Source organism: Varanus komodoensis, unplaced genomic scaffold (assembly GCF_004798865.1).
Source record: "Varanus komodoensis strain SLA01 unplaced genomic scaffold, ASM479886v1 scaffold30, whole genome shotgun sequence".
NCBI lineage: Eukaryota > Metazoa > Chordata > Lepidosauria > Squamata > Varanidae > Varanus > Varanus komodoensis.
In genome coordinates, this window is record NW_025335762.1 from 725,557 (window position 1) to 751,144 (window position 25,588).

Consider the following 25,588-nt stretch of genomic DNA (forward strand, 5'->3'; position numbering starts at 1 on the left):
CCACCACAGAAATACTGCATTTTTAATGGAAAGTGTTCTTGAAGGTTTGGTCTGTTTTATTATTTTCACACATCCTGCCTTAGTAATAACTCCGCCTTAATTAACTGGCTCTCTTCCATCTTCTTTAGAGAGGCAATCACACTATTTAGAAGATGACTAATTAGGGGGAACATATCACTGTATACCGGTGCTCATCAAGAAGCAGTGAATCAGACCTAACAAGTAGGAAACATCTGGTTAATGTTGGAGATCTTCACTCTAAGAACTTCATGTGAGTAATCATGACAGAAGGATTTCATGGGGAAAGGTATTACTCAGCCGTACACTCTTCCTTTAAGTGTCACGCAGTACCTTTGCTTTAATTTGATCTCCAGTTCACTGCAGAAAAGCAAGGCCTCATCTGAGCTAGTGGCTCTGCTGTAGAAACAACTGGGTGCTTTCTACAAAGCACCATGAAGTATCTCCAGAAAGTAGGGCATCTTTGCCTACGGCTGTCGGACAGAGCGCATGTACCGTATGTAACGTATGCAAGAATTCTTTGTTGCAATCCTTCATAGTCAAGAACCCAACACGATGAAACAGTTGAGATGGAGCCAGGAAGCATTCAGAGAAACGGCTGCGATCCTGTGTGCTGTTTTCAGAATAAAGCCCATGCAAAGGGGGATGAATTAATTTGCTTTTTCCTATTTCCCCCGTTTCTTTTCCCTTAGACTCTAAGCTTGCAGGCAGGAGCTTTCTTGTTGATTTTAATAAAGCCACTCCAGGACCCTTGGTTGAAGAGAGAGGCAAAAACTTTCAAGTACATTCACAGAGTCAGGATGGTCCCTTGACCATGAATGCACTCCATGGTCTTAGGTCAGTTTCTCATCCCCAGTATTTGCACTGGGAGGGTGGTGATGCAGTCTCTCTGTGAGGATCACCAGAAAATAATATATGTGATCCTATTTCAACACTCAGAAGTTCTATGTAATCAGTTTATATGATTTCCACGAACAACTATTTGCTTGGTAGATCTCTCTAGGTAGACCCGAAAAGGTTGCATCTCACCGCTTTATTAATGGAAACAGAAACAGGGCATAATTGCTCCTCTTGGGAAGTGCAGAAACGGGAATGGTGTTTCCAAAGATGCTACTGGGTTTTAACAGAAAACTGTGTCCAGCATTTCAGCGTGTTCATTTAGTTATTCCTCCAGATCTGCAGATTTTTTAATTAGCAGATTTTTATATGTACTCAGAAGTAAATCCTGCATTCACTGGGGATTACTTCAGTTGTTAAACTATAGTCTTTGTTCCACTGTTATTAGTTTTATCAAGGTAGCTAACAATAAAATGGAACATTTCATAATAGAATAGACAGCAAAATAATCACAAACCCGCCTTATAGGAGAGCACATGCAGGCCGTGTGTGTGGGAACTGCACTGAATTTCACAGGGTAGAGCCTCATCATCACCAAGTCCCCTCTCCCGCTCTGAAGGTGTTGCTTTCCCAACTCCCCTTAAAACACAGTCTGATTCTGCTTGCCTGAAGTGCGCCAGAGCCTTGGATCCTTGCCTGGGGAGGCTTTTGCATGGCCCTCTGGTGCTATACAGAGAAAGTACTTGAAATCTCTGGTTCATATCTCCTTTTATCACACGCACACACATTTGGCTCAAGCATCCCTTTCCCTTTACAACATGAAAAGAGAGCAGGTGCTGGGGGGAACAGCACCCAAATAGCCTTTTGGGTGGAAGGGATGGAGGGAGCGCACAGGCCTGTACCGGGACGAAGGTTCAAGAGCCACCGTTGATGGAGGAGTAAATTGCTGAGCAGGGAAATGAAAAGCCAGCGTGGGACAGTGGTTAGGAGCATAGAGCTGAGCTTCACTGAAGAGTTAACAGAGACATCAGAAGGCGTCTTGCCCTGGAAGAACAACTCACAGCACCCCACATCCATACCACAATCGTACTCTGGCCTAAGTCCCATTGACTGAATTTGCATGTTATGATAGCCCACTGCACATGACAAGCTGTAGTGTAGTGTGAACCTGGATTCGATTTCTCCAGGGTGGCTTTGATCTTTCTTGAATGATATTTGCTTGTGAAGAGGAGGTGGTGTTCTTCACATCTTTCATGCAAGATCCTACGCCTTCTCCCCACATAGTCCACCTGTTGGGACACATTTTACACTTTTTCCCAGGTCTGCAGGTACAGAAGTGCTTCCCCTTCTTTTGGGAAAGAGGGTTTTGACAGCAAGCTGTCAAAATGCTGGGTCCATTTAAAAAGTGGATTTTGACTTTGGGTGGTGTTTCACTGGGATGTATATAGCCCAAACCCAAAGTGCTATAAATCACACCAGCACCTTTTCATGAGCAAAGAACACACACACCTTTGGTTGATTTTGACAACTGCTAAAATTTGGAGAATTTGAAGCAATGTCCAGGACCGGTACTTGCTTAATTGTAACTAAGACTGCCTTAGTTGCAATTCCCAAACATTTACAATGAAATAGTAAATATAAATCTAATAAATGGTGCCGCCTAGTAAAGCAGTATTACCCACAAACTCACCATAGAACTTCTCCCCCTCCCAAAATAAAGATTCTGCAAAAAGATTTCTATCAAACTTGGGACTCTTTTTATTATTAGAGAAACGGGACTTGGCATAGATTTAAAGTTATCATAAACGGAAAAAGAAGGGTGTGGGGGCTGACCCAGTGGGCTCGATGTTTTTGATGATGGATGTTGTTTGTAGTTTTCTTTTTGTTTTTTTTAGGATTATAATTTCAAATAAAACTTATTTAAAAAAAAGATTCTGCAAAAAGACGTTTAAAGCACAGGCAGCTACACGAGTCAAAAGCTGAATGTGCAAGCGTGAAGAAAGGTCCTGCAGAACTCGAAAGCTTGCACGGTCAGTTGGGGCATTCTAGCTAGTCTCAATCAAGCGGGCGTACTGTTGAACGCCAGCTCCCATCTTCCTCAGCTGGCAAAACCTGTAGTACAATCTCTGGAGGGGCGCAGGTTGCCCCCCTATCCTTAATCCCCGTAATAAAATGCGGGCGCATTGCAAGCAAAACCTCCTCTGGAACTGCGCAAGAACGCAGCGCCGTGCGACGGATCTGGGCGCTCTGGCGTTCTAGGAGCGCTTCTAGAACGAGGCGCAGCTGGTCCGCGAGCGTTACGCCTGCGCGGTGCGGGGACCGAGCGCCTGGAAGGAGGAGGGGTTCGAGGCGAGGGGCGCGCCTGCGCCGTAGCGCCGCCGCTCCACTAGGAACCAGGCCTTGAGCGTTACGCCTGCGCGGTGCGGGGAAGGAGCGCCTGGAAGGAGGAGGGGTTCGAGGCGAGGGCCGCGCCTGCGCGCTGGCGAGAGGCGGAGTCAGAGCCGGGTCTTGAGCGTTACGCCTGCGCGGTGTCGGAGGAGAGACCTTCAGCTTGACGAGGAGGGCCGGGCGGACGGACGGAGGGCGGAGGCGGCCTTGAGGTGCGCGGGCGGGCAGGCGGGCGCGGGCCGGCCCGGGAACGGGCAAGCGGGGAGCTCGCCCCTCCTCCGGGGAGCGCGGGGCGCCGCCGCGCCATCCGCATGCGCGCCCGGGCCGGCCTAGGCGGGCCTCCGTGGGTCGGGGCGCCCGGGGTCCCCTCACATAGTCTCCCCTCATCCGGGCCCGTGCCTGCGGGGCGCGCCCCTCCGGAAGGCTGCCGCCCAGCCCTGCGTCCTGGGGCGCCCGGAGGGGCGTGTGCGCGTGTCGGGGTGCTCGACTCCCGAGCCCCACCGCAGGGCCGCTCCTGGAAGCCCGAGCGCCGGCCGTGGCTAGGCCAGGGCTGCGGAGGCTTGGGTTCACTCCCGGCTGAGCGAGGGAGCGCTCAGGTGACCTTGGGCTGGGGCTGCCCCGTGAGAGGGGGTTTGGGTGGAGGGGCGACCCTGCCCTCATGTGGGGGGGCTGGGGTTCAGACCCCCTGGAGGTCCGGAGGTGACAGGCGGCTGCGCTGCCTGATCTCGCTGGACTGCTGCAGGAATGAACGGAGAGGATGGGGGCCACATGTGCCGCCCGGAGCTTTCTGTGGAATAGAAAGGAATAATTCCCTACACAACTTACTGGGGCCCTGTGACCTCCCCTAGGCAAGGTCCGTTGACGTGCCCAGTCACTCAGCAGACAAACGTCTTTTGCACTGCCTGCTTCTAAAAAGATAAAGCTAAATAAATAAAGGGGTTAGGGAGACATTCGGATACAAAACAGAAATTATAGCCCATTTTGTCAGCAGTAAACTGGTTTACATTGCATAAAATCCAGAGTAATCGGTAGTTGTTGGTTTTTCACAGCACTGGGCTCCTTAGGGCTCAATGGCTTGGATTTTTGGTCAAAGTAATCTTGAGATGGTAATGTTTATATGTGTATTCAGTGCCTCTTCTTGCTTCAATGAATGTGCACTTGCAGACTAGTTTGTAACCATTTCTAAAGAAGATTACAAGATTGGGATGGGATGGGATGGGAGGGTGTAAATCATAGCGCGGGAGGGTCTCACTTTTGTTGGCATGAACTCAAGATAGCACACATGGGCTCCCCTCACTTTTATTGTTGGCGAGGTCATTTGAAGAGTTTTGTGGCTGAGTGGAGATTTGAATCACTTTCCAGCCTAGGTCTGACACATGAGCCCCTAGATCATGCTAGGGACTTAGGCGTATGTGTGGGCAGTTTTACACGTGCCTCTGAAAATCTTGGCAAGTCTAAGCTGTGTTGGTATCTGAAAAGTAATTGTGATGAGTGAATTAGGATATGTACAGAGTGGCTTTTCATTCATCACTAATTAGCTGTGTGGGAGTTGTGGGGAATTAGAAAAATGTTGTGAAGTCAGTGGTTCTGTAGCATTCTGCAGAAGTAGTTGTGGAAACCCAGGTTAGCTCAGCAGCTGAATACCCAATGCCAAGATCATACCATTCTGATCTTTCAGAAGGATGCTGAACTTGGAGTGTGTGACGTTACTGTGCTGACATGGCCTAAGAGGGCCATGGCTTTTCCCCCTCCTAACACCTGTCAGAATCTGTATTAACCACACAGATTAGCTGTCTGTGTTATTGTGTTGGGGGAAGCACATGCCGCTTTTTTTGGTTCTTAGGGCTGTTGAAAATCAGCTGATGTGCTACATTCAGGAGCACCTCACATTCTTGTACAGGAGTTTATGCACACTTTCTGTGTGCATGCATGTGCAATCTAATATACATGGATACATCTTCCCTTCAGTGTAATTTTGGTTGTAACCGTGAAGAAAAGCAACAGAGAACTGCTATTGGGAATGAAAGGGTAGCTTGATTTTACTTTGCTGCTTTGGTTTCCTTTAGAAACCCTAGTTGTTCTTATGCTTGTCTGAGGTGTTAGCTCTGAGGAGCTGGAGAGAGGTGAGTCAGAAACTGTAGGAAAAATTAGGTGTTTCTGGTGAAGTTAATAGGGAAGGGGGTGATGGAGGTCCAAATGCGTCAGGTGAAGCTGAGCTTTCTTTACCCTTGTTATATACTGCAAAGTGGATTTTGTGGCTATCTCAAGGAAGCAGGTTCTTTTGTGTCAAGGATGCATGGAGTACTTTGTGGGTGATTGCCAGTGCTTATTTGAAAGTCTGTTGTATGTAGGGCTGTTACAGAATATAGTTTGCAAGCTCAAGATACGCAGTAGTTTTGGTATTTAGCTACCACACACGTGGTTCTGTGCGTGCTGGCACCAAGGTTGAACTTGGTATGGATTGGGGTCTGCATTTCTGGCACTTGATTGTAGCAGCTTGAATGCCATGGTTGTAATCTGAAGTATAAGAAACCAATCCATGCTGAGTTGAGCGCATGGCATTGGCATGTACAGAAGCAGTTGGGTCCTTGGCAGCTCAGCTGGAAATCAATATGGGGTAGCTGGTTTGTAGGTCTGCATCATGTGGGGCCTAGTGGTCTGATTATTTTAAAAGTCCTGTCTGTTAAAATCACAAACAAAACACTTACGCTCATTAAAAGAGAAGCAGCATTCCAGTTGTGTATAAATTAGGAGCCAGGTGTCTTAGCTGCCAGTCATCCAACATCGTACAGATCAAGAATACTGAATGAGGTAAAGTTATTATTTTTCCTGAAGATATTTACACATCACAATAAGCCAGAATTCTAAGAACAAATTGAGAACAAAGGGGATATGCCTGGTACCTGCTGCCTGATTGCTGTGGCTAAAACATTGGTGTGTGATTTGTTGTTGTGATGTGTGAGCATGGAACCATGGGTTGTCTTTCTCCAAGCAAGCTAGAGTCATAAGCCAAGAACAAACCATCACATATAACTCTCATTTGTCTGGGGAGCAATAAGCCAGAGTTCCTGCTTCTCACATCACCATAGGAAGTCTGCAAGTTTAAGCAGCTCATAGAAGCCAAGTTCTCTCAACCAGCCTGGGTTCTTTAGAATTCTAACTTACAGTGATGTGTGAACATGGCTTGAGTGTTTCTTTCCTGGTTTCTGTTGACAGCATGATATAGGCTCTCATTTCATCTGGAGGAAGTTGCGCTACCCTAATGTAGGAGAGCAAGAACTCGTTCTTACCTAAGGATTGCATTCCCTTGCAGTTAACTTTCCAGGGGCTGCAGGCTGGGGGAGGAATGGCTAAGGGCACCCCTTCCTCTTACACATAAAAGATAATATTCAGCCTTTCCCTGATCCCCTCAAATCCCCTTTGCTGCACTCAGGCTTGAAAAAGCTTCCTGTGATCACTGCCCTCGAGGTCATCATTGGCGGAATTTCATCAAGTGCCACTGCCAAGTGTGATCCTGCACATGGCAGGGGAGAGGGCAGGAATAACTCAGTGAGAATTCCCATGTTCTGGAATGCCCTCAGCAGAGAGACTTAACTTGGCAGCTTTGCATTCTTTTTGGCACAAGGTGAAGATTTTTAAGTTTCCCAAGATTTTGTAGGTTTCTTCTTGGACTTTTAATAGAGTTTGAAATTTTTTTCTGGCTTTCAAAGTTTAAGATGCTTCAATTGATTTCTCTCTGTTGTGCTGTTTCTGTGATGGCATATTTTTCACTGTATTTTTATATATGGCACCCAGAAGGTCTCAGCTATGTGAGCAGCGTGGAAATGCCATAAAGAAATTGCTCGAGTGAGGCAGGGGATAGAAGAAGGGAGATTGGTCATATTTCTAGTCTAGGGTAGTTGAAAGCTTGTATGTGCTTAAAAATTAAATGAGATAAGGAGTGACATATGGGTTCTAGCTGGAAAATGTGTAGGTATAATCCCGTTTTTTATTTACCCAAAAAATCACAGTCAATTAATGTTTATTTACTTATTTATTTGGGATATTTCTAACCCGTCCAATCACTGTGTGTCTCTAGATGGCTTACAAAACAGGTTCAATAAATACAACAATATAAGAGATCATAAATACCCCAACAAAGATAAAACTAATAACCCACAACTGAAATAAAAATAATTAATATCTTTTAAACATTAAAATATTGGGTGAATAAAAAGCTCTTGACCTGATGCCAAAAAACATATAATGATAGTGCCAGGTGGACCTCTCTAGGGAGCACATCTCATAGCTAGGGCGCCACCACAGAGAAAGCCCTCCTCCGGGTATTCTGTCTCCTAATCTCCTTCAAGGAGGGTTTCCGGAGCAGGGCCTCTGCTGCAGATCTTAAGGGGCGGGAGGGCATATAGGGAAAAATGCGTTCCTTTTGGTATCCTGGTCCTAAGCCGTTTAGGGCTTTATAGGTCATAACCAGCACCTTAAATTGGGCCTGGAATTCATTGGGAAGCCAGGAAAGCTGATGATGGACTGGAGTTATATGAGAGTAATGACTGGTCCCCGACAGCAACCTGGCAGCTCTATTTTGCACCATTTGAAGTATCCGGACCGTTTTCAAGAGCAGCCCCACGTAGAGCTCGTTACAATAGTCCAACTGAAATGTTTCAATGACAAATGATAAATGTGAATCAAATTGATTCAAATGATTCAGTGAATCATCCATGTGCCATATTTAGGTTCGGGTGGGGCATATACTTTCCAGACTTACGAGTACACAGTTTGCAAGGAGTGGTCACTGCAAGAACATGCATTTAGTACACCCCGATATGCTGGTTCTTTTCTGCAAGGGAATTCATGTTACAGAAAGCAATTAGTTGTAATTGATTATTGATAGCAAGGATGGGTATATTTTCAAGTGGAGGCTGAAATCCTTTGCCAAGTTACTGAGGAATAAATCCCATTGAATTTGCAAAGAATCAGACTGATAGAAAAGTTAGTAGACATGTTTCCTTTTCATAGAATGCAGACCCAGATTATTATCTCACTCTTCTTCCAGGATGCTATTATACACAGTCCCCTTTCCTATTATCCTTACAAAACCCCTTTGAATTAGAGTTAAATTGAGAGATGGAGACTGACGCAAAGTTGCCTGAAAGTTTTGCTGCTGAATGACAATTTACAACTGGGTCACCCTGGTCTTAAACCTAATATTGTGTCCACTAGGTGATACTGGCATTGATTCGTATAATTTCTTTTTGTTTGAACCATGTTCTAATCACACATTTAAGAAATTAAATTTGGAATCAGTGGAACACAAGTTGCAAATATTTCAGTATGTACCATAAGAAGTTATTGGATTATATTTTGAATGGAAAACTAGATTTTTCTTAGGTTCTCTACACATGATGGCTTTGATAACTAATGATGCATGCTTTCCCCCCAACCATATTTGGCAGGTGTACATTAAGAGCTAGAGAAGAGTCCTTCTGTAGGTTCAAGTTGAGAAGTAAATGATTTAGGAGCTAAATTGTGAAATAAGAAGCCTGCAACCATGTTCGGCTGTTCTTCCAGAGCCCCAGGTATATAGTATTCTTACAGTAGTTCAGCTATTAAAGGTAATTTATTGAAAAGGTGGTGTATTGCGATGAAACTTAGTGTTCACAGGCAGAGAAGGTAGGTTGTCTAGTAACAAACAACACACAACACACAATACCCTGTGTGTCAGATTTGCAAAGCAAGTTCTGTGTTGCTTTGCACTGTTCTGTCTTTTGAGGTGTGGTCCTGGAAGCTGCATATGGTAAGAATAGATTTCTTGTTGAGCAAAGTTCAAAAGGATCCACGCTAGGCTTAGGGGGAAATGACCCTATGCTAGCAAGGTAGCTACTGTGCTCTTCTGTTTCACTGTAACACCAAAGAGACCAGAATTCCATATTGCAGATTCAATAGCCACTTTGGTTGTTATTATTTTACCACTGAACCTATAACTTAAAACTGAGAGGCTTCCTGTGTCCAGAGTTAAGAATAAAGCAAAAAAGCTACTTTGCCATGAAGGAAGGCAATAGAGCACCACTACTGAAGCTGAGCTTTGCTGAAATTTCCTGTGGGGGAAGAGCCAGAGTAAAAGTCATCAAAGGCTTTTATGGTGGAAGGCCAGGCCTTGGGTGGGGTGGCATTTGTGTCACAAAGGAGCTATTATTCTGCTCTTTCCAGAACCATGCACAAGTGGAATGGTATAATATATTGCTAGTTGATCTATTGGATTTAGTCTCCCGGCATATTTGGGACAAGTTTTTTACCCCTCATGCAATCCTGGAAATACGACGGAACATTGAAGAATAGAACATTGAAGTCTTTATCATATGTTACCTGTAAGATATTTGCAAGTTGAGGAAATGATGTTTGTATCTATGAAGGCATGCCTGAGTTAGTTCCAGATCTGTACTGTAATCTTACTTCTTCCAGACCCCATGGCTATCCCACCAACCTATTGTGACCTGGGGAAATCTGCCAGGGATATATTCAACATAGGATATGGTAAGTACCCTAAAGGCTACCATCTAACTCAGTGCTGAGCTTGAGCCCTCAGGGAAGGGCTCCTGTAGAATCCCAGAACGCTTTCCCAAAGACAGAAGCGCTCCTGGGCTGCGCTTAGCAGTTGCCCTCAGGCAGCCTTGCAGTGGCTTCCAGTGTCGTGTCTAGGATTAGCCTGTCAGTCATTTGAGGTGTTCCTATCATTTCATGTGTTTTCTCCCATCTTGTTCACTCCACTGATTGACGAAGCTCTCAGGTGCCTGCTTTGGTATCTTGCTTACTCTATTTAAAACATTTATATCCTCCTCCTGCTGAGCCCCCAAACAAAATTAGCTAATTAGCAGGAACAAGACACACCACCCCTCAAATGATGAAGTGAATAAAACTCTGGCTCTGTTGCTCCCTCACTTGCATTCCAGTCTACCGTTGTTCATGATTGTGTCTGTGTTCACTAGACTTTTCCTGTTACCTCCCAGGCTGGAGGATGGAAGGCATGTTTTAAAATTCCTCACACAGTTCCAGGTTTTAAAAACTGGCTGGGGATATTCTTTTGTTCCTCCCTGGCCGTTATCAACAGGGCTCCATGAGCCCATTTGTCTTGTAGTGAACATGAGAAATGGGGATTTTTCCTGCAGTGGAACTGCACTTTGGAAGCATTCCAAGTGTTTCTGCAGTGCAGTGTGTCACAGATGCTTGTCCTCCTCGTTTCACGCATGGAAGGAAGGTGAGCTGTCATCCCTGGCTTTACAACGTGGTTTGGAGGTTCTTCAGTTCCCTCCATCCTTAGCCTGATGCCAGAGATGAAAAGCCACCCATCCCCTGGATCAGATGAGAAGCCAGGTTCTGACAGTCACACTTTGTGGCCAGTCCAAGTCTGTGGATCTCTGTCACATGATTTCTAGAATTTCCCTTTAAGTTTCTTTGGGCTGCAAAGATAAAAATAAAAATGGGTGTAATCACAAGCCACACCTTTCAGGTAAACACATGCTACTTGATGCATCTTGGGCTTTGTCTTTGGTGTTTTGCCTGTCGTGATGTGAATAAGAAGTGGTGTATTCGTGATTTCAGGGTTTGGAGTGGTCAAGTTAGAGGTGAAGACCAAGTCTTCCAGTGGAGTGGTAAGTAATGCGTACCTCAGATTGGTGCTGCAGTACAGGGGCTTGTATAAAACCAGTAGTAACTCCATAGTGCTGAACTAGTGAACAAATGGACTTTAACTTAATTTCTGCCTTAACCAAAAAACTGGAGAATTCTAGAGGTTGCATCTGCTGATCTGTCCATGCAATGCTAACTTTAGTGGCTCGGTTCCTCTAGTGCTTGATGTCACTGTTAATACAATGTGAAGAAGGCCTTCATCTGATGGCAAAAGATCTATCTACTTGCCCTCTGTATTCAAGATAGCTTTTGGGAGAGGAGAGACATGACTATTTGAATACGTGTAGAGTTACAGGGCTGTGGCTGCCCACACGGGAGTGGCCGCATGGACACGTGGACTGTGAAAGATGCTAATTCTTAACACATCTTTTCCCTTTTCCATGCAACCCCGGTGTTTGGATGTTTATTCAGCTGGTAAGAATGCAGTGTACTTTGTGGTCTCTTGTGTGCTCTTTCTTAGGGTTTGTATCCTTGGACCATGATCCAGTGCTATTCCTAATCCATTGTACACTTTAAAGGTTCAAAGTCTTGTAAAGGAATTTAAGGCAAGGCATGGCACTGCAGTGCCTCTCTTAACTTTTGTCCTTCCCCAAGGTGTTTGTTTCTTGGCCTGCGCTGCTGCTGCTGCTTTTTCAGCACTCCATTTGCTGTATAAATATAGTTCTTCAAATGGTCACGTTCTCACAGTGTCACTACATAACTTGGATTTTTGGGGGGTTTTGTGTTTTTACTGTCGTATTCCCAAACCAATTTGCTAGCTTTCTTTTTCTGCTGAGGCTAAAGTTTGACAAGGTGCTTTGGCTTTCAGTTTTCATCTATCATATCTCAAGATTGCATTGAGATAAAATGCCTTCCCACTAGAAATGCAAGCTGGAAACTGGCTTAGACTAGGAAAGCTTGTTGTATGGGATTTAAGTAAGGATGCAGTCACTCCTCTGCCCATGACAGTCGTGAGATGAATAGTAGCACATGTGGTGTGTGCTGCTGATTCCCCCAGCCAAAAGTAGATCTTGCTCTAGCTGCCAGGAAAACCTCCCTTCCTCTTAATCTGGTCATATGATAGCAAGAGTCTTTTTCTTCTCCCTGCCTTGCAAAGAAGGAAAGTCAAGGAATATCTTCCTCTGGTACCATAACTGGTCACAATTTCCATCATCATGTTTGTTTCTTGTTGCTTATGCTTTTTATTTGCTAAACCATAAGCTTTTACCTGGTACTCATGTACCATGCATTGTACAGCACCTAAGTCAACATCTCATTTAGACCCTACAATATAATTGATGTACTAAAGTGACTTGGAAAGATAGTCCGTGCCCACTAACTTGCAATGTAACTTCAGGTTAGAAGTCACCTCAGTTGGCTAGCAGTCATGCTCATAAGCAGCCAGTTGCTTTCTTACCGTGGCAATATAAAATTGCCTCCAGGTGGCCACAAAGTCAGGTGGTGTCTGTCCATCTCCTTAGTTCTAAATTTCCAGCACAGGCATATTGAAGGCTGGCAGGCTAGAATGGATTTTTGTGGGCTAGCAACTTTTGTGGGCCGATCTACAAGATTAAACAATAACACTGCAGACTTTGAAATCCAGTGATTATAAACTGCACTGCCAGTAGAGCTAAGCTTTCATGCATTGCTAGAATTTCATATTCAGATTCAGAACATTTGCATTTTAACTCTCATCTTCTGTGTCCGAAGGAATTTACCACCACTGGCTCCTCCAGCGCAGACACAGGGAAAACCACAGGCAGCCTAGAGACCAAATACAAATTCAAAGACTATGGACTTACCTTCAGCCAAAAATGGAACACTGACAACACCTTGGGGACAGAGCTGACCATGGAGGATAAGGTGAGAGGGGGTAGAAGGATTCCTTCATTGCACCATGTGTGCTGAAAGAGGTCAAGAGGCAGGTGATTTCTGCTGGGAGGGGAAGAAACACGAGCAGTGAAATGCAAATAACAGAACTGCCATTTACACACTGAAAACCTTGCAGAGCAAAGTAGAAAGCCACGGAAGCATCGGTACTTCTGTGGGTTTGCCTGGGCTGGCGTGTCACACAGCTGGGCAGCTGTTGTCCTCTGCTTGTTCCCCCATATGGTGGGGATTTCTGCCAGATGTGAGGCCACTTCGTGACACGACTACAATAGGGAAGTCCAAGATTTTCTTTTTTTCTTTTCAATTTAGTTCAATGGCTTCTGAAAAATAGCCTTTGAATTTGTGGAACTAGACAGAAATTACAGGCATAATTTATGGACTACTTAAGTTTGAATTTATGGACATAGAAACAGCAGTGCTTGGATTGCTGATTATATGTTTGAAACAAAGTATGCGTATCCTCTTAGGCAGTATGCAGTGCAGAAACATTTTTTCCCCAGGGGATACTGATTAGAGGCAGCAGCAGGGATTATGCCTTGTGTTGAAAAACTACAAAAATTTTAAAAAGTTTGTTCTCTAGAACCTCTTGCGTGTTTTTGTTCCACTGGTCTGTGCTGGAACTATCATTGTACAAGAACCAGAAATGCTAAGTAGAAACGATTAATCTAGAAAGAAGATGTGGCTAGTTAGTTTGCTCTTTTTTTGAGAGAGAGAGAACCATTATAGCATTTTCTTTTTTCTACTTCAGTTGGCTGAGGGACTGAAGATGACCCTTGAAACCATGTTTGTACCAAACACAGGGTAAGTGTGCACCTATCCCAAGAGCGGGCACACCTTTGTTTTATGCATTTCACTTTGGATGCAGTGAGCTCTTCTAAGGTCACTAGACCACACAGGTGGTTACTTTCACCATTTGTTTGAGGTTATCTTTAAATGACTGTGTTAAAATGTTGGCGCAGACTGTCTCTTTTCATAGCAACAGGTAGACCTTAAGTCTATCCCTAAAGGTAAAGTGTAACAGAATATATTGGCAGTGAAATAACTCTGTGTGCTTTTGTCTTCTGTAATCCTAAGCGATCGACTCCAGTTACTTAATCAACTCTTTCTCCCCCTCCCCAGGAAGAAGAGTGGGAAGTTGAAGACATCTTATAAACGAGAATATCTAAACATAGGTTGTAATGTTGACATTGACCTCTCCGGACCAACCATCCATGGCTGGGCTGTGTTGGGCTACGAGGGTTGGCTTGCTGGCTACCAGATGGCTTTTGACACTGCCAAGTCCAAGCTGTCACAGAATAACTTTGCACTGGGTTACAAGGCAGCAGACTTCCAGCTGCATACGAATGTGTAAGTATTGGTTTGGGTCCACGGAAATGGGCTGAAGTGCTGATTTCAGGCTGAAGGAGCCAATAATTATTGATTATTGAGAAGAGGGTTCCTTTAGGGTCCTCAGTCCCTTGGGACTTTATTTGGGAAATAGTGCTACCATCATATTTTTTCATTGGAAAAAATGAAAGGTCCTAGCTTTGAGCTTCACATAACTGGTGAAGGTCCTAGATCTGAGGATTCACAGAAAGTATCTTTAGAGCTGGCAGGTGCATCTTGGCTGACCGGCTGTGGCTCTTTTCCTTCCTGAAGAAGCATTAGGTGCTCCCTGGCCCCATCAGGGTGTGCGCTTGTTCCATAGATATTTCTAGAAATCAATACGTAAGACAATGAATCAGTGAAATCATCATTACAACATTATTAAAAGTTCTTAGAACAATAGTATGTAAGATAGCGAAATAGAATAAAAGAACAAAATGGGGTATGGATACTCACTAAAAATTGGATAAAGGATATGTCTGCATAACATGAAAAGATAGTGCCTGTGCCACGTCTCTCCTAATAACATGAATTTGTGATCTCATCTTAATAACTGATGCAAGAAGTTTTGCCTTTTGTTCTGATCCAGTTTTATTTATGCCAGCCAGCAGATGTGAAGCATAAGGCAATTGGGAATGGGGTTATAGAAGGTCCTAAGATTATTTAAAAAAGCACAATGTGGACCACTGTTCTATAAACATGGGCACAGTCTGAACCCTTAATGGAATTAGGAAAAAAAGCCACACTCGCAACTGTACAATTCAGAGCACAATGCTAACGGTGCACATAGTGTTCCACTTGGTGGAACAGGCCTTCCCCAGTTTATACCTAAAGCAGAGGAGGAGGTGGGGCTTAAGCAGGTAGCACAGGTAGAAGGCAAACAGCTGCAATGCCTGTGGATTCCTCTCTGCAGCCATCCCCCCACTTTGAGTTTTAACTTCCCCTTAGCTTGGAGGGCTCATTGTAGGGGCAAGACAGCCATGCAGCTGGACTGCAGCTAATCCCACTGTTGTCATCTTAAATAGGGGATGCTGGAGGTAGTCAAACGATGGCACGGGGCAGGGCATGATGCAGTATCTTTGCTTGTGCTAAGTATATCCAGGTCTGGCTCATGTCTCTGGGTGGGAGGCCACTTCATTCACCAGGCAAATTGAAGGAACTTCTACCTCTTCCTTTGGGAAAGGCTCATTCCCCCGCCCCCTTCAGTTGCTACTTTATCCAGGCTATAGAGCATGTGGAAAGGGCAAAACATGTGCCTCTGTGTTACTTCTCCCTACTCCAGCTGTTTCATATATCAGCATAAATGTAACTTGTTGGATAGAGTGGAAGAGCATTAGGGCAAGAAGAGAATCTGGGTTCATCTCTGCTGTTCAAAATTGCTATTCGCTCTTCTGGGCCTGGGAGACAGAAGAAATACAGAATTCTTAATGGTCGGAGAAAGACTGGGGAAGCCGCAGGGACAGAAAGAAGTCAGGCATTTGCTGTGGTTGGAAGCGAGGTGGTTTTGCAGGGGCAGTACTGAATCTTTATGTGATATGTTACAAACAGGAATGATGGCACTGAATTTGGTGGCTCAATCTATCAGAAAGTTAATAACAAGGTCGAAACATCTGTAAGTCTTGCCTGGACTGCTGGCAGTAATAACACCCTGTGTGGGATTGCCGCCAAGTACCTGCTGGACGACAAAGCCTCCATTTCGGTAAGCATGTCGCCATCTTCCTGGTGTGCTAGCAATGTGTGCTGGGTGTGGCATCCTGAGCGAGAAACAAACGACCCCAGCCTCTGACCAGCCTCTCGCGCTCCTTCCTCATCCCATGCAATCCAGAGGTGGTGCTTGGCTCCTTTGGGTCACCCAGACCCAGCCATGCATTTAATTCTCTGTGGTTATTTTCATGCTAGGCAGCATCAGAAACCCTGATCTGAAGTTGGCTTGATTGAAACAAGCTATAGTTAATGTTATTCCCAGTATGGCATGACAATACGGTTAATCATAAATGGAGGTGGAGGCTTGCAAACTCTCCAGCTGTAGGTTGAAGCAAGAAGCGCAGGAGGCCAGGAGAAAGCCAGGCTGAAACAGTGGAGCATGATTTCCTGGCATCTCTTGCATGGGTTGGACATGCAGCGCTTTCCCTGTCTTTCTTGCCCTTTGCGTTTGTCCCAGGTTTCTTCAGCTGCTCTTCATGGTAGTGAAGCTCACTGTTGACCTTTGTTTTGTGACCTTACCTGGATCACTTTAGGGCAGAATCCTGTGCAAGTTTAGAAAGAAAAAAGGGCCAGTGCTCACAGGCAGCTATGCTGGCTGGGGCATGTCAAGAACTGCAGGGCCCTTTCTGTGTAGGTTACACCTTTAGCACGTCAGTGATAGGAGTCATGAAATGTGTTTGTGTTCCCTCTACCTGCACCTTCATACTTAATTCCCTACATGAAACAGACCAAGGGTGACACAGGAGAAAGGCTTGAAACCAGCTTTCTCCCTGTTCTTACGTAGTTTTCAAAGTGCAAGGATTTTGTTCTGTTGGGAGAATGTTCAGTCATGAGTCGGCACCCTGAGTGGTGTGTGACAACCAGGAGCATGTCAGCCCCCTCTTTGAGAACTAGGCCTTTCTGGTTTGGACATGTTTTTTCACTTTGAAATAAACAGTAGCACCATGAACTTGGTTTAGTATTCAGACTCTTGTATTGTTTCAAGATTTGGTTATTTCCCTTTCATGTAACATGCAAGGGATGAATTTTATTGTCTTAATATTTAAGGGTTAGGGTCCCTTTGCTTTGGGCAGCATTAACTCACCCAAGACCACTTACAGTGTTTAAAGATATGTCTTGCCAACTCTTCAAGAAAGACAGCCCCAAGCACTTTTCCAGGAAAGGAAGTAAGAACCTGTGTATCATTTATATATTTCTCTTAAAATTTCTGTCTAGGCCAAAGTTAATAATGCCTGCCTCATTGGACTTGGCTACACTCAGACTCTACGACCTGGTATGTAAACTGTCAGATGTACTGATTTCACAGTATTGCCAGTTTTGATTGCATGTGAGCTGCAGTACAGAGTAGATGGATAAAAGGGAACAGTTTGGATACACTGAAAACTTTTCCAGTAAGTGAATTTAGGAGAAACACACATTTTTATGAAGTTTATGGTATTTTTGTATTCAGTCCAGAATTACAGTTTGCTGTTATATAAAAAGTTCCTAGTCCTTATGACTAAGACAAGCTTGCATGAGTATGGGCTGTTGCTCCTGAAATCTCAGAATGTTGCAGTGGGATTTCTTGTAAGTCAGGAACCCTGCAGGGAAGAGTCCAGACTACCGCACTTGGCCAGTGATCGTGCCAGGGAACTTCCTGCCATGGGGAGAATGAAGAGAAGCTAGTGTAGGGTAGCCAGAGTATGTCTGGAGGAACAGCTCACCTGAAACTCCTCAGCAGATGGGCAGCATTACCAAAAATGCCCTGCCTTGTAATTGAGGCCTGGCATTCTCTGCCTTCAGCTCTCTCAGCACTCTCTGACTCTGCTGCCTAGCAATCTTTTCTGTGTTGCGGCGTTCTCTTACAGAAGACCCTGTGTTTTGCCAGGTGTGAAGCTGAATCTCTCGACTCTGATTGATGGCAAGAACTTCAGCACCGGTGGCCATAAAATTGGGCTAGGATTTGAGTTGGAAGCTTAATGTAGGTTCTGATGAAGTGTAAATCTTTAACTGGAAGATGAAGGAGAAAACAAACCCCACATGTTCTGGCCTTAAACTCTTCTGTGACACTTCAAAAAGCGTGAACTTGATATTCTTCCAAAGAATTGTTGTAACCCCAAACATGGAAGTCTGGAGAGTGCAAACCATGAAGGGCAATACTTGAAGGCATGCATGGAAGTTGTATTGGTTGTGCTACATTTCAATTCAGTTCCTCAGTTACTTTTAAATATGTTCCTCAAAAGACAGCATAGCATCTGTTTAACAGAAAGAATCCCCCCCCACCAATCCTTCTGTGTTATACATCACATTCTGCATGTCCTACCCCCTCATGACCTTTTGTAAAACTGGTCTTTGTGCTGTAGTGAAAGCTTTGGTTTTGCATCAAAGTGGAAATAAATCCAATCACATTTGGAGCCTGTTCCTCGTCTGGCTGTTCCTGCCTTGATAGCAGTAAATGTTAGGTGCTGGGGACCAAGTCTGCCAAGTAAGCTGGAGCAGCTGTCCAGAGCATCCCGTGTTGCCACGTTTGCTAGAAACATTGAGCAAATGCAGAACACCAGGCATTTTTCCTGTTTAGTAGATCGAAGGGACCCGGGTAATTGTAAACTCTTCTCACCAGCACTGGGGGCTGGGCTTTGCTAAAACTTTGGGCTATATCCCATCCCATGGAAGGGGCTCCCCCTGCTTTAAATTTTGCTAACCTATCAGAATGGGAAGCACTGTATAGCGTGTTGAGCATGGAAGGTGGGGTGGGGGACTGCAGCATGCAAGCTTTCTGACTTCATTGTGCTCTTGTGTTTCTCTCCCAGCTTCCTGTCTTGTTACACTTGCTGGTGGCTTCTTGGTTCAAATCTTGCGCGTAGACTTCACAACCGCCTCTATTGAACACAGGGCAATTTAGTTGAGAAAAATACGCACAGGATCTCCCAATACACATTGCCATCTTGGGATGGGAATCTAAAGGCCATAAAGGCAGGGTCTAAAATTATCTGGCTTTTCCACTGATTCCAAATATTACTTAAAAAACCTGGGAGTAGGAGGCATTCTTCAAACTCTAGTTAAGTAGTTTTGGATATTTGCCATGCACAGAAGAGAATACACAGTAAATTCAGCTTCACTTTATCCACAGTGGAGGATTGTATCCGAGTGAGTGAAGTTGAACCATCCTTGGTGGCTGTTCCCTTTGCCAGTTGTTGCCTACTCTTTTTTCCTGTCAGCTCTCAAGACACTGTGCATGTCAAGTGTGCCATCTGTTCTCTTCGAAAACCTTGTGTTATGGGGAAAAAGGGCTGTAGCGTGATCTCATGGCTCTTATTAAGAAGATCTTGTGACTTTCAGGTTATAGGGAAGATGGATTTAGTAGTCTTTGCACTGATAAGGCAGAAAGAGCTTGTTAGGTCAATATTTATAGTGTATACAAATAAAAACTTCCAGGGCTTGCTCTTGTTTTGGAGCTTCTTGGTCAAAGACAGGGAGGTCTCAGATGGGTTTCTTGTGCACTGCTGATACCGAGACTGCAATGACATTCTATAATTTGATGGAAGACAAAATTACTGAGTTCAGAGGATATCCATCTGTGATTTTTTTAAGTCGTTTTGCAAAGAAATTGTTCATCTTAAAAAAGGTTAAACAACATAACCAAGATAGTATCTGTATCTTAGGCTTGGAAAGTGGCCAATTATAACACTGATTTTTAAAAGGGAATCCAGGAAATTACAGGCCAGTCACCTTAACATCTCTTCCAGGTAAATTGGTGGAAAATATTACTAAATACAGATTAAGCAGCATGGCTTTTACAAAGATAAGTCCTGTTTCACCAACTCTTGAGTGTCAGCCAAAATGAATGAGGGGATTTGATCGATAGTTTACTTGAACTTCCTAAAGGCTTTTGTCAAAATTCTTCACTTGAGGAAACTCAGCAAACATGGGATGAAAAGTTGTCTTAAGGATCAGTAATTGGCAAAAAAGAAAAGCAATTGGAGTGGGAATAAATGTTCAGGACTTGTAGGATATAAACAGAGCTCCCACCCCAAGGGTCTGTATTGGAGCCATCATCTGAGTGGACAACAAGGCTGTTTGTTGGTGACACCAAATTATTTAGGGCTAGTTGAAGCCAAAAGGGAATAGATTTTGCCTAATGAAATGGGTATTAAAATTGCATGTATGACTCAGTAATGACTCTCACTGGGGCAAAAATCCACAAATTGCATACATAGACGGAATGTGACTAGGCAGCGCCTAAGCGGCAAAGGAATCTTGGCGTTATGGTGGATTGTTTGATCATGTTACCCCAACACTGCATCACTACAAATTCTGTCTGAGTGGACTGGTTTAAACTGCCAATATGATTATGGCCCGGTACGAATCAACGAGATGACCCATGTGTACTGTTACAGTCACCATGCGTGAGAAAAGTATAGAAAGGGGCAAACAAAAGGCTACTGTGTTTGATGCTGTCTAGCTCAATGTTAAGAGTGGAGGTGTATGAAGTTAGGAACGGTACGGTGAATGTGGGTAAGGAGAGGGTTAGGTTCAGGTTACTTACTTACATCCAATGAAAAGTAAGTGGTGGAAGCTTCAGGATAGATAAAAGGAATTTCCACCCAGAGCACCCCATTAACTATAGAATTGATTATTGCAAGATGTAAATGACTTTATAAAAAAGGTTTGACAAATTCATGAAAGGGAAGGCTAGTGCACTACAATGTCTGAAGGCTGTATTGTCCCAGTGTTTGAAGCTGGCCTTATATAGTCACTTGCACGGTAGAAGCCTGCAATTAAACTCAAGAGTAAAACAGCGCCTAGGTGGCAAAGTCACACTCAAAGCAGTACAGAAAAACACATTTTATATACAGATAATTCATAAGTCAAATACACCAGAGGCTTCTCATCCAGAAAGCAGCTGTAGTAATAACTAGATCACCCGCAAAGTTAACTTCATTAACTTTTAAGCTGCTTAACGAAAGCCTTTTTTCTCTACATCTGGGTTTGCTCTAGATTCTCTCTCTCTCCCACTTGAAGTTTCAACCAACTCCAGTCCAAAGCCTAAAAACAAAACAGAACCTCATTTTGATACATTATTCACAAACTGCCACTTTCCCTCCCAAAATATAGTTCCTCTATGGTTTTGCTGCCCAAGGGGTTTTCAAGTCAGGAAAATCAACCCTGACTGTTCTTTAGAAGGTCAGATACTGGAAAAGAAACTCAAATACATTGGCTACCTAGTGAGAAGGAAGGACTCACTGGAGAAGACCCTGGTGCTGGGAACGATTGAAGGCGAAAGGAGAAGGGGATGGCAGAGGATGAGGTGGCTGGATGGAGTCACTGGGGCGGTGGGGGTGGGCAGACTCGGGGATGGTGGAGGACAAGAGAGCCTGGAGGAATGTTGTCCAAGGGGTTGTGATACATGACTTTGTGACTGAACAGAACAGAATGTGGCTTCGTTAAAATAAACTGCACATCCTCTGTGTCCGTGTGCTTCTGTCCCCAAAAGTTGCTAGCTTTCTCTGTCTTTTCAAAAGTACTAAAGATGGCTAGCAGCTTGGAAACAGGTTAGTGCTTCATTTTTCCCCAGTACCCCAACCCTTTACAGCAGGGATCCAAAAAGCCCCTCCCCAGAGTCCCCAGACTCTACCAAAATAGGGGGAGGGCAACATAACCCCAGGAAACAAAAGCAACCACAGAGAAAGTCACATCCACTAAATGGTTTACAAAATGGTAAACTGCATGCATCTCGAGTACAAGTAGTCCTGACCATGCATTTTGGGCGTGTTTCTTTTATAATTAATGCTCGTTGTTTTAAAAAATGGGGAAGAATGAGATGATACATGGTGCAGAACAGGCAGGAGACATTATTGAACAATAACTGCTCCTTTGCATATTTTTGGGCCACGGTAACTACCAACGAAACCCCTTTTCTAGCTCTGGATGTGCCCCCATCTTTTATCCCTCCTTCAGTCAGTCACTCATGGACCCCAGCTTGAAAAGGTACTGTCTCCCTGCACCCCCCACGCCCCGCAGCTTTGTATCACAAAATGAGGCGCTACCATAAAGCTGTGCTCTTGATCCTTCATCGTGTCAAGCATCACATTCTCCAGCTGACTGCAGAGGCTCTGAGATTCAGACAGCAGCTCATCACTAAGAGACAAGTCACAGAAGACTGAATGAAAAGAGCATCTCACAAGAAAAACAAAACAAAATGCACTTGCTAGTAACTGTTCCTTTGTGTCTGCACTCAAAGTGTCACTTTGGTTCTCATAACAGGCTTACTCAAACCTGGGGCAAAAATCAGATTTTTTCCCTTTGTACAATGTCGCAAGCTGCTGTTCTAGTGTTGAGGAAAATTAGAAGTCCTGTGGCTGAAACGGTGCTCTTCAAGGCAAGTAAATGTAATGCTTTGTCCAGATATAATTTAAACCTGAGCGTTGTTTTTGCTAGAACAATGCACTCCAGCTCCATATGAGGACAGGTAGGAAAAGGTAATGCCACCAAATATTGCCACAAAAAAACCCCAGTGCAGAATTTCTTACCTGCTGTGAGAAAAAGTACAAGCATTGTCCTGGGTGATACTGTTTGGCTCTGGCCTCTTGGCGGAGCAGCAGCGCAGCGGAGGCACCGGCAGGGAGAGAGGCTGAGCGGCCAGGGGGCTGGCGAGGCGAGTCAAGGGAGGAGCTGGGCGGGCAGCAGAGGGCCAGGAGCAGCGGAGAGGAAGGGGGCGGGGCCGGGGAGGCTAGAGCGGCCAGGAGGGCGCGGGCAGGCGGGGCCTCGGCCCTGGGCAGCGGCCCGGGCTGCCGGAGACTCCCTTCCCTGGGACCCAGGGGTTGGATGGGTTGTTTTGTTTGCTGTGCTGTGCTGTGCTTCCGATTTAAATTTAAGTGTATCTTCTCCTTGTGTGTGCGCGAGTGGCTTTTCGTCTGGGACAGCTGGGCGAGTGCGGGGAACTGCAGAGCTAACAAGGCAGGGGACCAAGGTCGGGTCTCGGAAGGGATCCCGATGGCAGGCCAGGAGGTGGCCTTGGCGGGAGCCACGGGTGTTGCGGTCCGCTGCGAGAGCCGCGACGTGTTCGCCCTTCTCCCCCAGGAGAGAGGCAGGGATACACTTGCCCTCGGTGCAAGACGGTGGCCCTGCTCGAAGCGGAGGTGAGGGGCCTGAGGGCCGAGAGAGCTCTCCAGGCCCCCCCGGAGCAGCCCCCCCTGGACGGAGGGTGGAGGGAGGGGCCACGGGAGGAGCAGCCCCAGAGACATGGAGGCATGTCACCCACAGGAGGAGGAGGCCAGCACGGCCTGTCCGCCTCCTGGCACCAGTCTGGAGCTGGGAAACAGGTTCTCTCCACGTGGGGAGGCTGGGGCTGAGGAGGCCTCGGGGGACCAGCAGGACCCCCAGCCTGGGACGTCAGGCGGCGAGGGGGCCGCTGCGGGAGAGGCGAGGGCCGGGGCACGGCCGCCCACCAGCACCGGGAAGGCACGGCAGCGGGTGCTTGTTGTTGGGGACTCCCTGCTGAGGGGCACTGAGCCGGCGGTGTGCCGCCCCGACCTGGAGACAAGGGAGGTCTGCTGCCTGCCGGGCGCACGCATCCGGCATGTGACAGACAGAGTGGAGCGTCTCATTCGCTCCGGGGGTCACCAGCCGCTCCTGGTGATCCATGTGGGCACAAAAGATGTGGCCAGGCAGGATGTGGTTGGGACCACCAGGGACTTTGAGGCCTTGGGGAAGAAACTCAGGGAGCTGAAGGCCCAAGTGGCCTTCTCGTCAATCTTACCTGTCCGGGGATTTGGGCCAGGCAGGGACAGGAGGGCCTCCAAGGTGAACGACTGGCTTAGGGTGTGATGCCAGAAGGAACGCTTCGGGTTCCTCGACCACGGCACTCGTTTTCTTGCCAATGGACTTCTGGCACGGGACGGGTTACACCTCATGAGGATGGGGAAAAGGTCCTTTGGAGATGCTCTAGCAAGCTTCGTCCCGAAGACCTTAAACTGAGCCGGGGCACGTGGGTTCAGGCCCCCCAGGAACGTGTCTGCACTGGACAAGTGTGGGGAGAGGATCAGGGCTCTGGGAGCAGGGTTTTAGAGGTACTGCAGGGACTGACAGGACTCCTTCTGAGAGGGGCCAGGTATTAGGGAGGATGGGAGGAAGGAGGAGGCTGGGAACTCCAAGGAAAGGAAGCAGTGGGAAGGAGTTGAGGTGCATGTACACCAATGCTAGGAGCATGGGTAATAAGCAGGAAGAGCTTGAAGCTCTCCTGGGAATAGGAGCGTATGATCTGGTGGGAATCACAGAAACTTGGTGGGATGAAAGGCAAGTCTGGAATGTGAACATAGAAGGGTATCACCTTTTTAGAAAGGACAGGAAGGGAAAGAGAGGTGGGGGCTTGGCTTTATATGTCAGGGAAGGGATAGGATGCAGTGAGATAGAATGCAGCACAGATGGGGATTCGGTAGAGGCAGTCTGGGTGAAACTTAGGGGTCTTGACAGGGAAAGGGACCTGACAGTGGGGGTATGTTATAGCCCTCCAGGTCAACTTGAGACCCTGGATGATGTCCTGACAGGCCAGATTCTAAGGATATCTCGGGGGAGAGACACAGTAATTATGGGAGATTTCAATCTCCTGGATATTACTTGGGAGACTCACTCGGCGGTGACAGCCAGGTCACATCGCTTCCTAGAAGCTATTGAGGGAGTGTTTTTCACACAGAGGGTCCGAGAGGTGCCGAGGGGGGGAAACATCCTTGACCTGGTCTTGACCAATAGGGAGGAGCTGGTAGATGAAGTACAGATTAGGGGAGCCCTGGATGCGAGTGATCACTCCATCCTTTGGTTTGAGATCAGGGGACTGCGAACGGGCAGCAGGTCGAGCACTAGAAGCTGGGACTTCAAGAGGGCCAACTTTGGCCAACTGAAGGCCAGACTGGGGAAAGTCTCCTGGGATAGGTTACGGGAAGGTAAGCGGGTTGAGGAGGGGTGGATAGCACTCAAAAGGGAGGTTTTGGAGACGCAAGCCTTGACGATACCTCTAGTCAGTAAGGTGGGGAGGCGGAGGAGAGTGCCGCCATGGATGCAAAAGGAGCTGGTTAGAGGGATTAGACGAAAGAGGAACCTCCGTAGGAAATGGATACCAGGAGAAATAGACAAAAGGGTATACTGGGAGGAGGAGGCCCGTTGCAGAAGGATTCTTCGCAAGGCTAAGGCTGATTACGAGCTGAGACTTGCCAAGAATATCAAGAGCAATAAAAAGGGCTTCTTTCAGCATGTAAATAGGAAGAGGAAGGGGAGACAAGTGGTGGGACCACTAAATAAGCAGGAAGGAGATCCAGTGACTGATATGAGGGAACAGGCACAGATGCTAAATGACTATTTTGCCTCTGTGTTCTCCCCAAAGCAGGACGGGGGAGATCCGCATAGGAGATTAGATGAGGCTGGGGACTTAGGGGCACTGATTAGAGTCACCCCCCCTTGAAGTTGAGGGGCTCCTCAGGGCATTGGACATTACAAAGGCACCAGGCCCTGACGGGTTACACCCGAGAGTACTTAGAGAGTTGGCAGGGGTTCTCTCATGCCCGCTGGCCTCCATTTTTGAGACCTCGTGGAGAATGGGTGAAGTTCCAGAGGACTGGAGGGTGGCATCAGTGGTCCCAATTTTCAAAAAGGGTAGTAGAAAAGACATGGGGAATTATAGACCGGTTAGCCTTACGTCCATTGTAGGAAAAACAATGGAAAGGCTCATAATAGAGAGAGATCTAGTGATGCTAGA

General features: G+C 46.1%; 2 protein-coding genes across 9 annotated transcripts in view; one reads left to right on the plus strand and one right to left on the minus strand.

Annotated features, from left to right (window-relative positions):
- The first annotated feature begins 3,318 nt into the window (after positions 1 to 3,318).
- Positions 3,319 to 18,259, plus strand: VDAC3 (voltage dependent anion channel 3). Of its 7 annotated transcripts, none has more exons than XM_044437329.1 (11): positions 3,360 to 3,455; positions 8,694 to 8,816; positions 9,700 to 9,771; positions 10,837 to 10,886; positions 11,335 to 11,337; positions 12,613 to 12,765; positions 13,541 to 13,593; positions 13,912 to 14,139; positions 15,706 to 15,856; positions 17,077 to 17,134; positions 17,729 to 18,259. In XM_044437329.1, the coding sequence occupies exons 2-11, from the start codon at positions 8,789 to 8,791 to the stop codon at positions 17,818 to 17,820; spliced, it is 888 nt and encodes a 295-aa protein (XP_044293264.1). In that variant the 5' UTR covers positions 3,360 to 3,455; positions 8,694 to 8,788; the 3' UTR covers positions 17,821 to 18,259. The 7 variants fall into 7 exon arrangements, with proteins under 7 accessions (XP_044293268.1, XP_044293270.1, XP_044293264.1 ...); XM_044437330.1 differs by lacking the exon at positions 3,360 to 3,455 and adding an exon at positions 4,516 to 6,054; XM_044437333.1 differs by lacking the exon at positions 8,694 to 8,816 and having other exon boundaries at positions 3,319 to 3,455.
- Positions 18,260 to 20,670: 2,411 nt separating this feature from the next.
- The window catches only part of IKBKB (inhibitor of nuclear factor kappa B kinase subunit beta), a 30,434-nt gene continuing 25,516 nt past the window's right edge, over positions 20,671 to 25,588 (minus strand). For both annotated transcript variants that reach the window (XM_044437327.1, XM_044437328.1), the window contains exons 20-21: positions 21,888 to 21,978; positions 20,671 to 20,886 (exon numbers count right to left, since the gene is read on the minus strand). In XM_044437327.1, the coding sequence (XP_044293262.1) occupies positions 20,818 to 20,886; positions 21,888 to 21,978 (160 nt within the window). In that variant the 3' untranslated portion in view covers positions 20,671 to 20,817. The remainder of the gene's footprint in view (positions 20,887 to 21,887; positions 21,979 to 25,588) is intronic.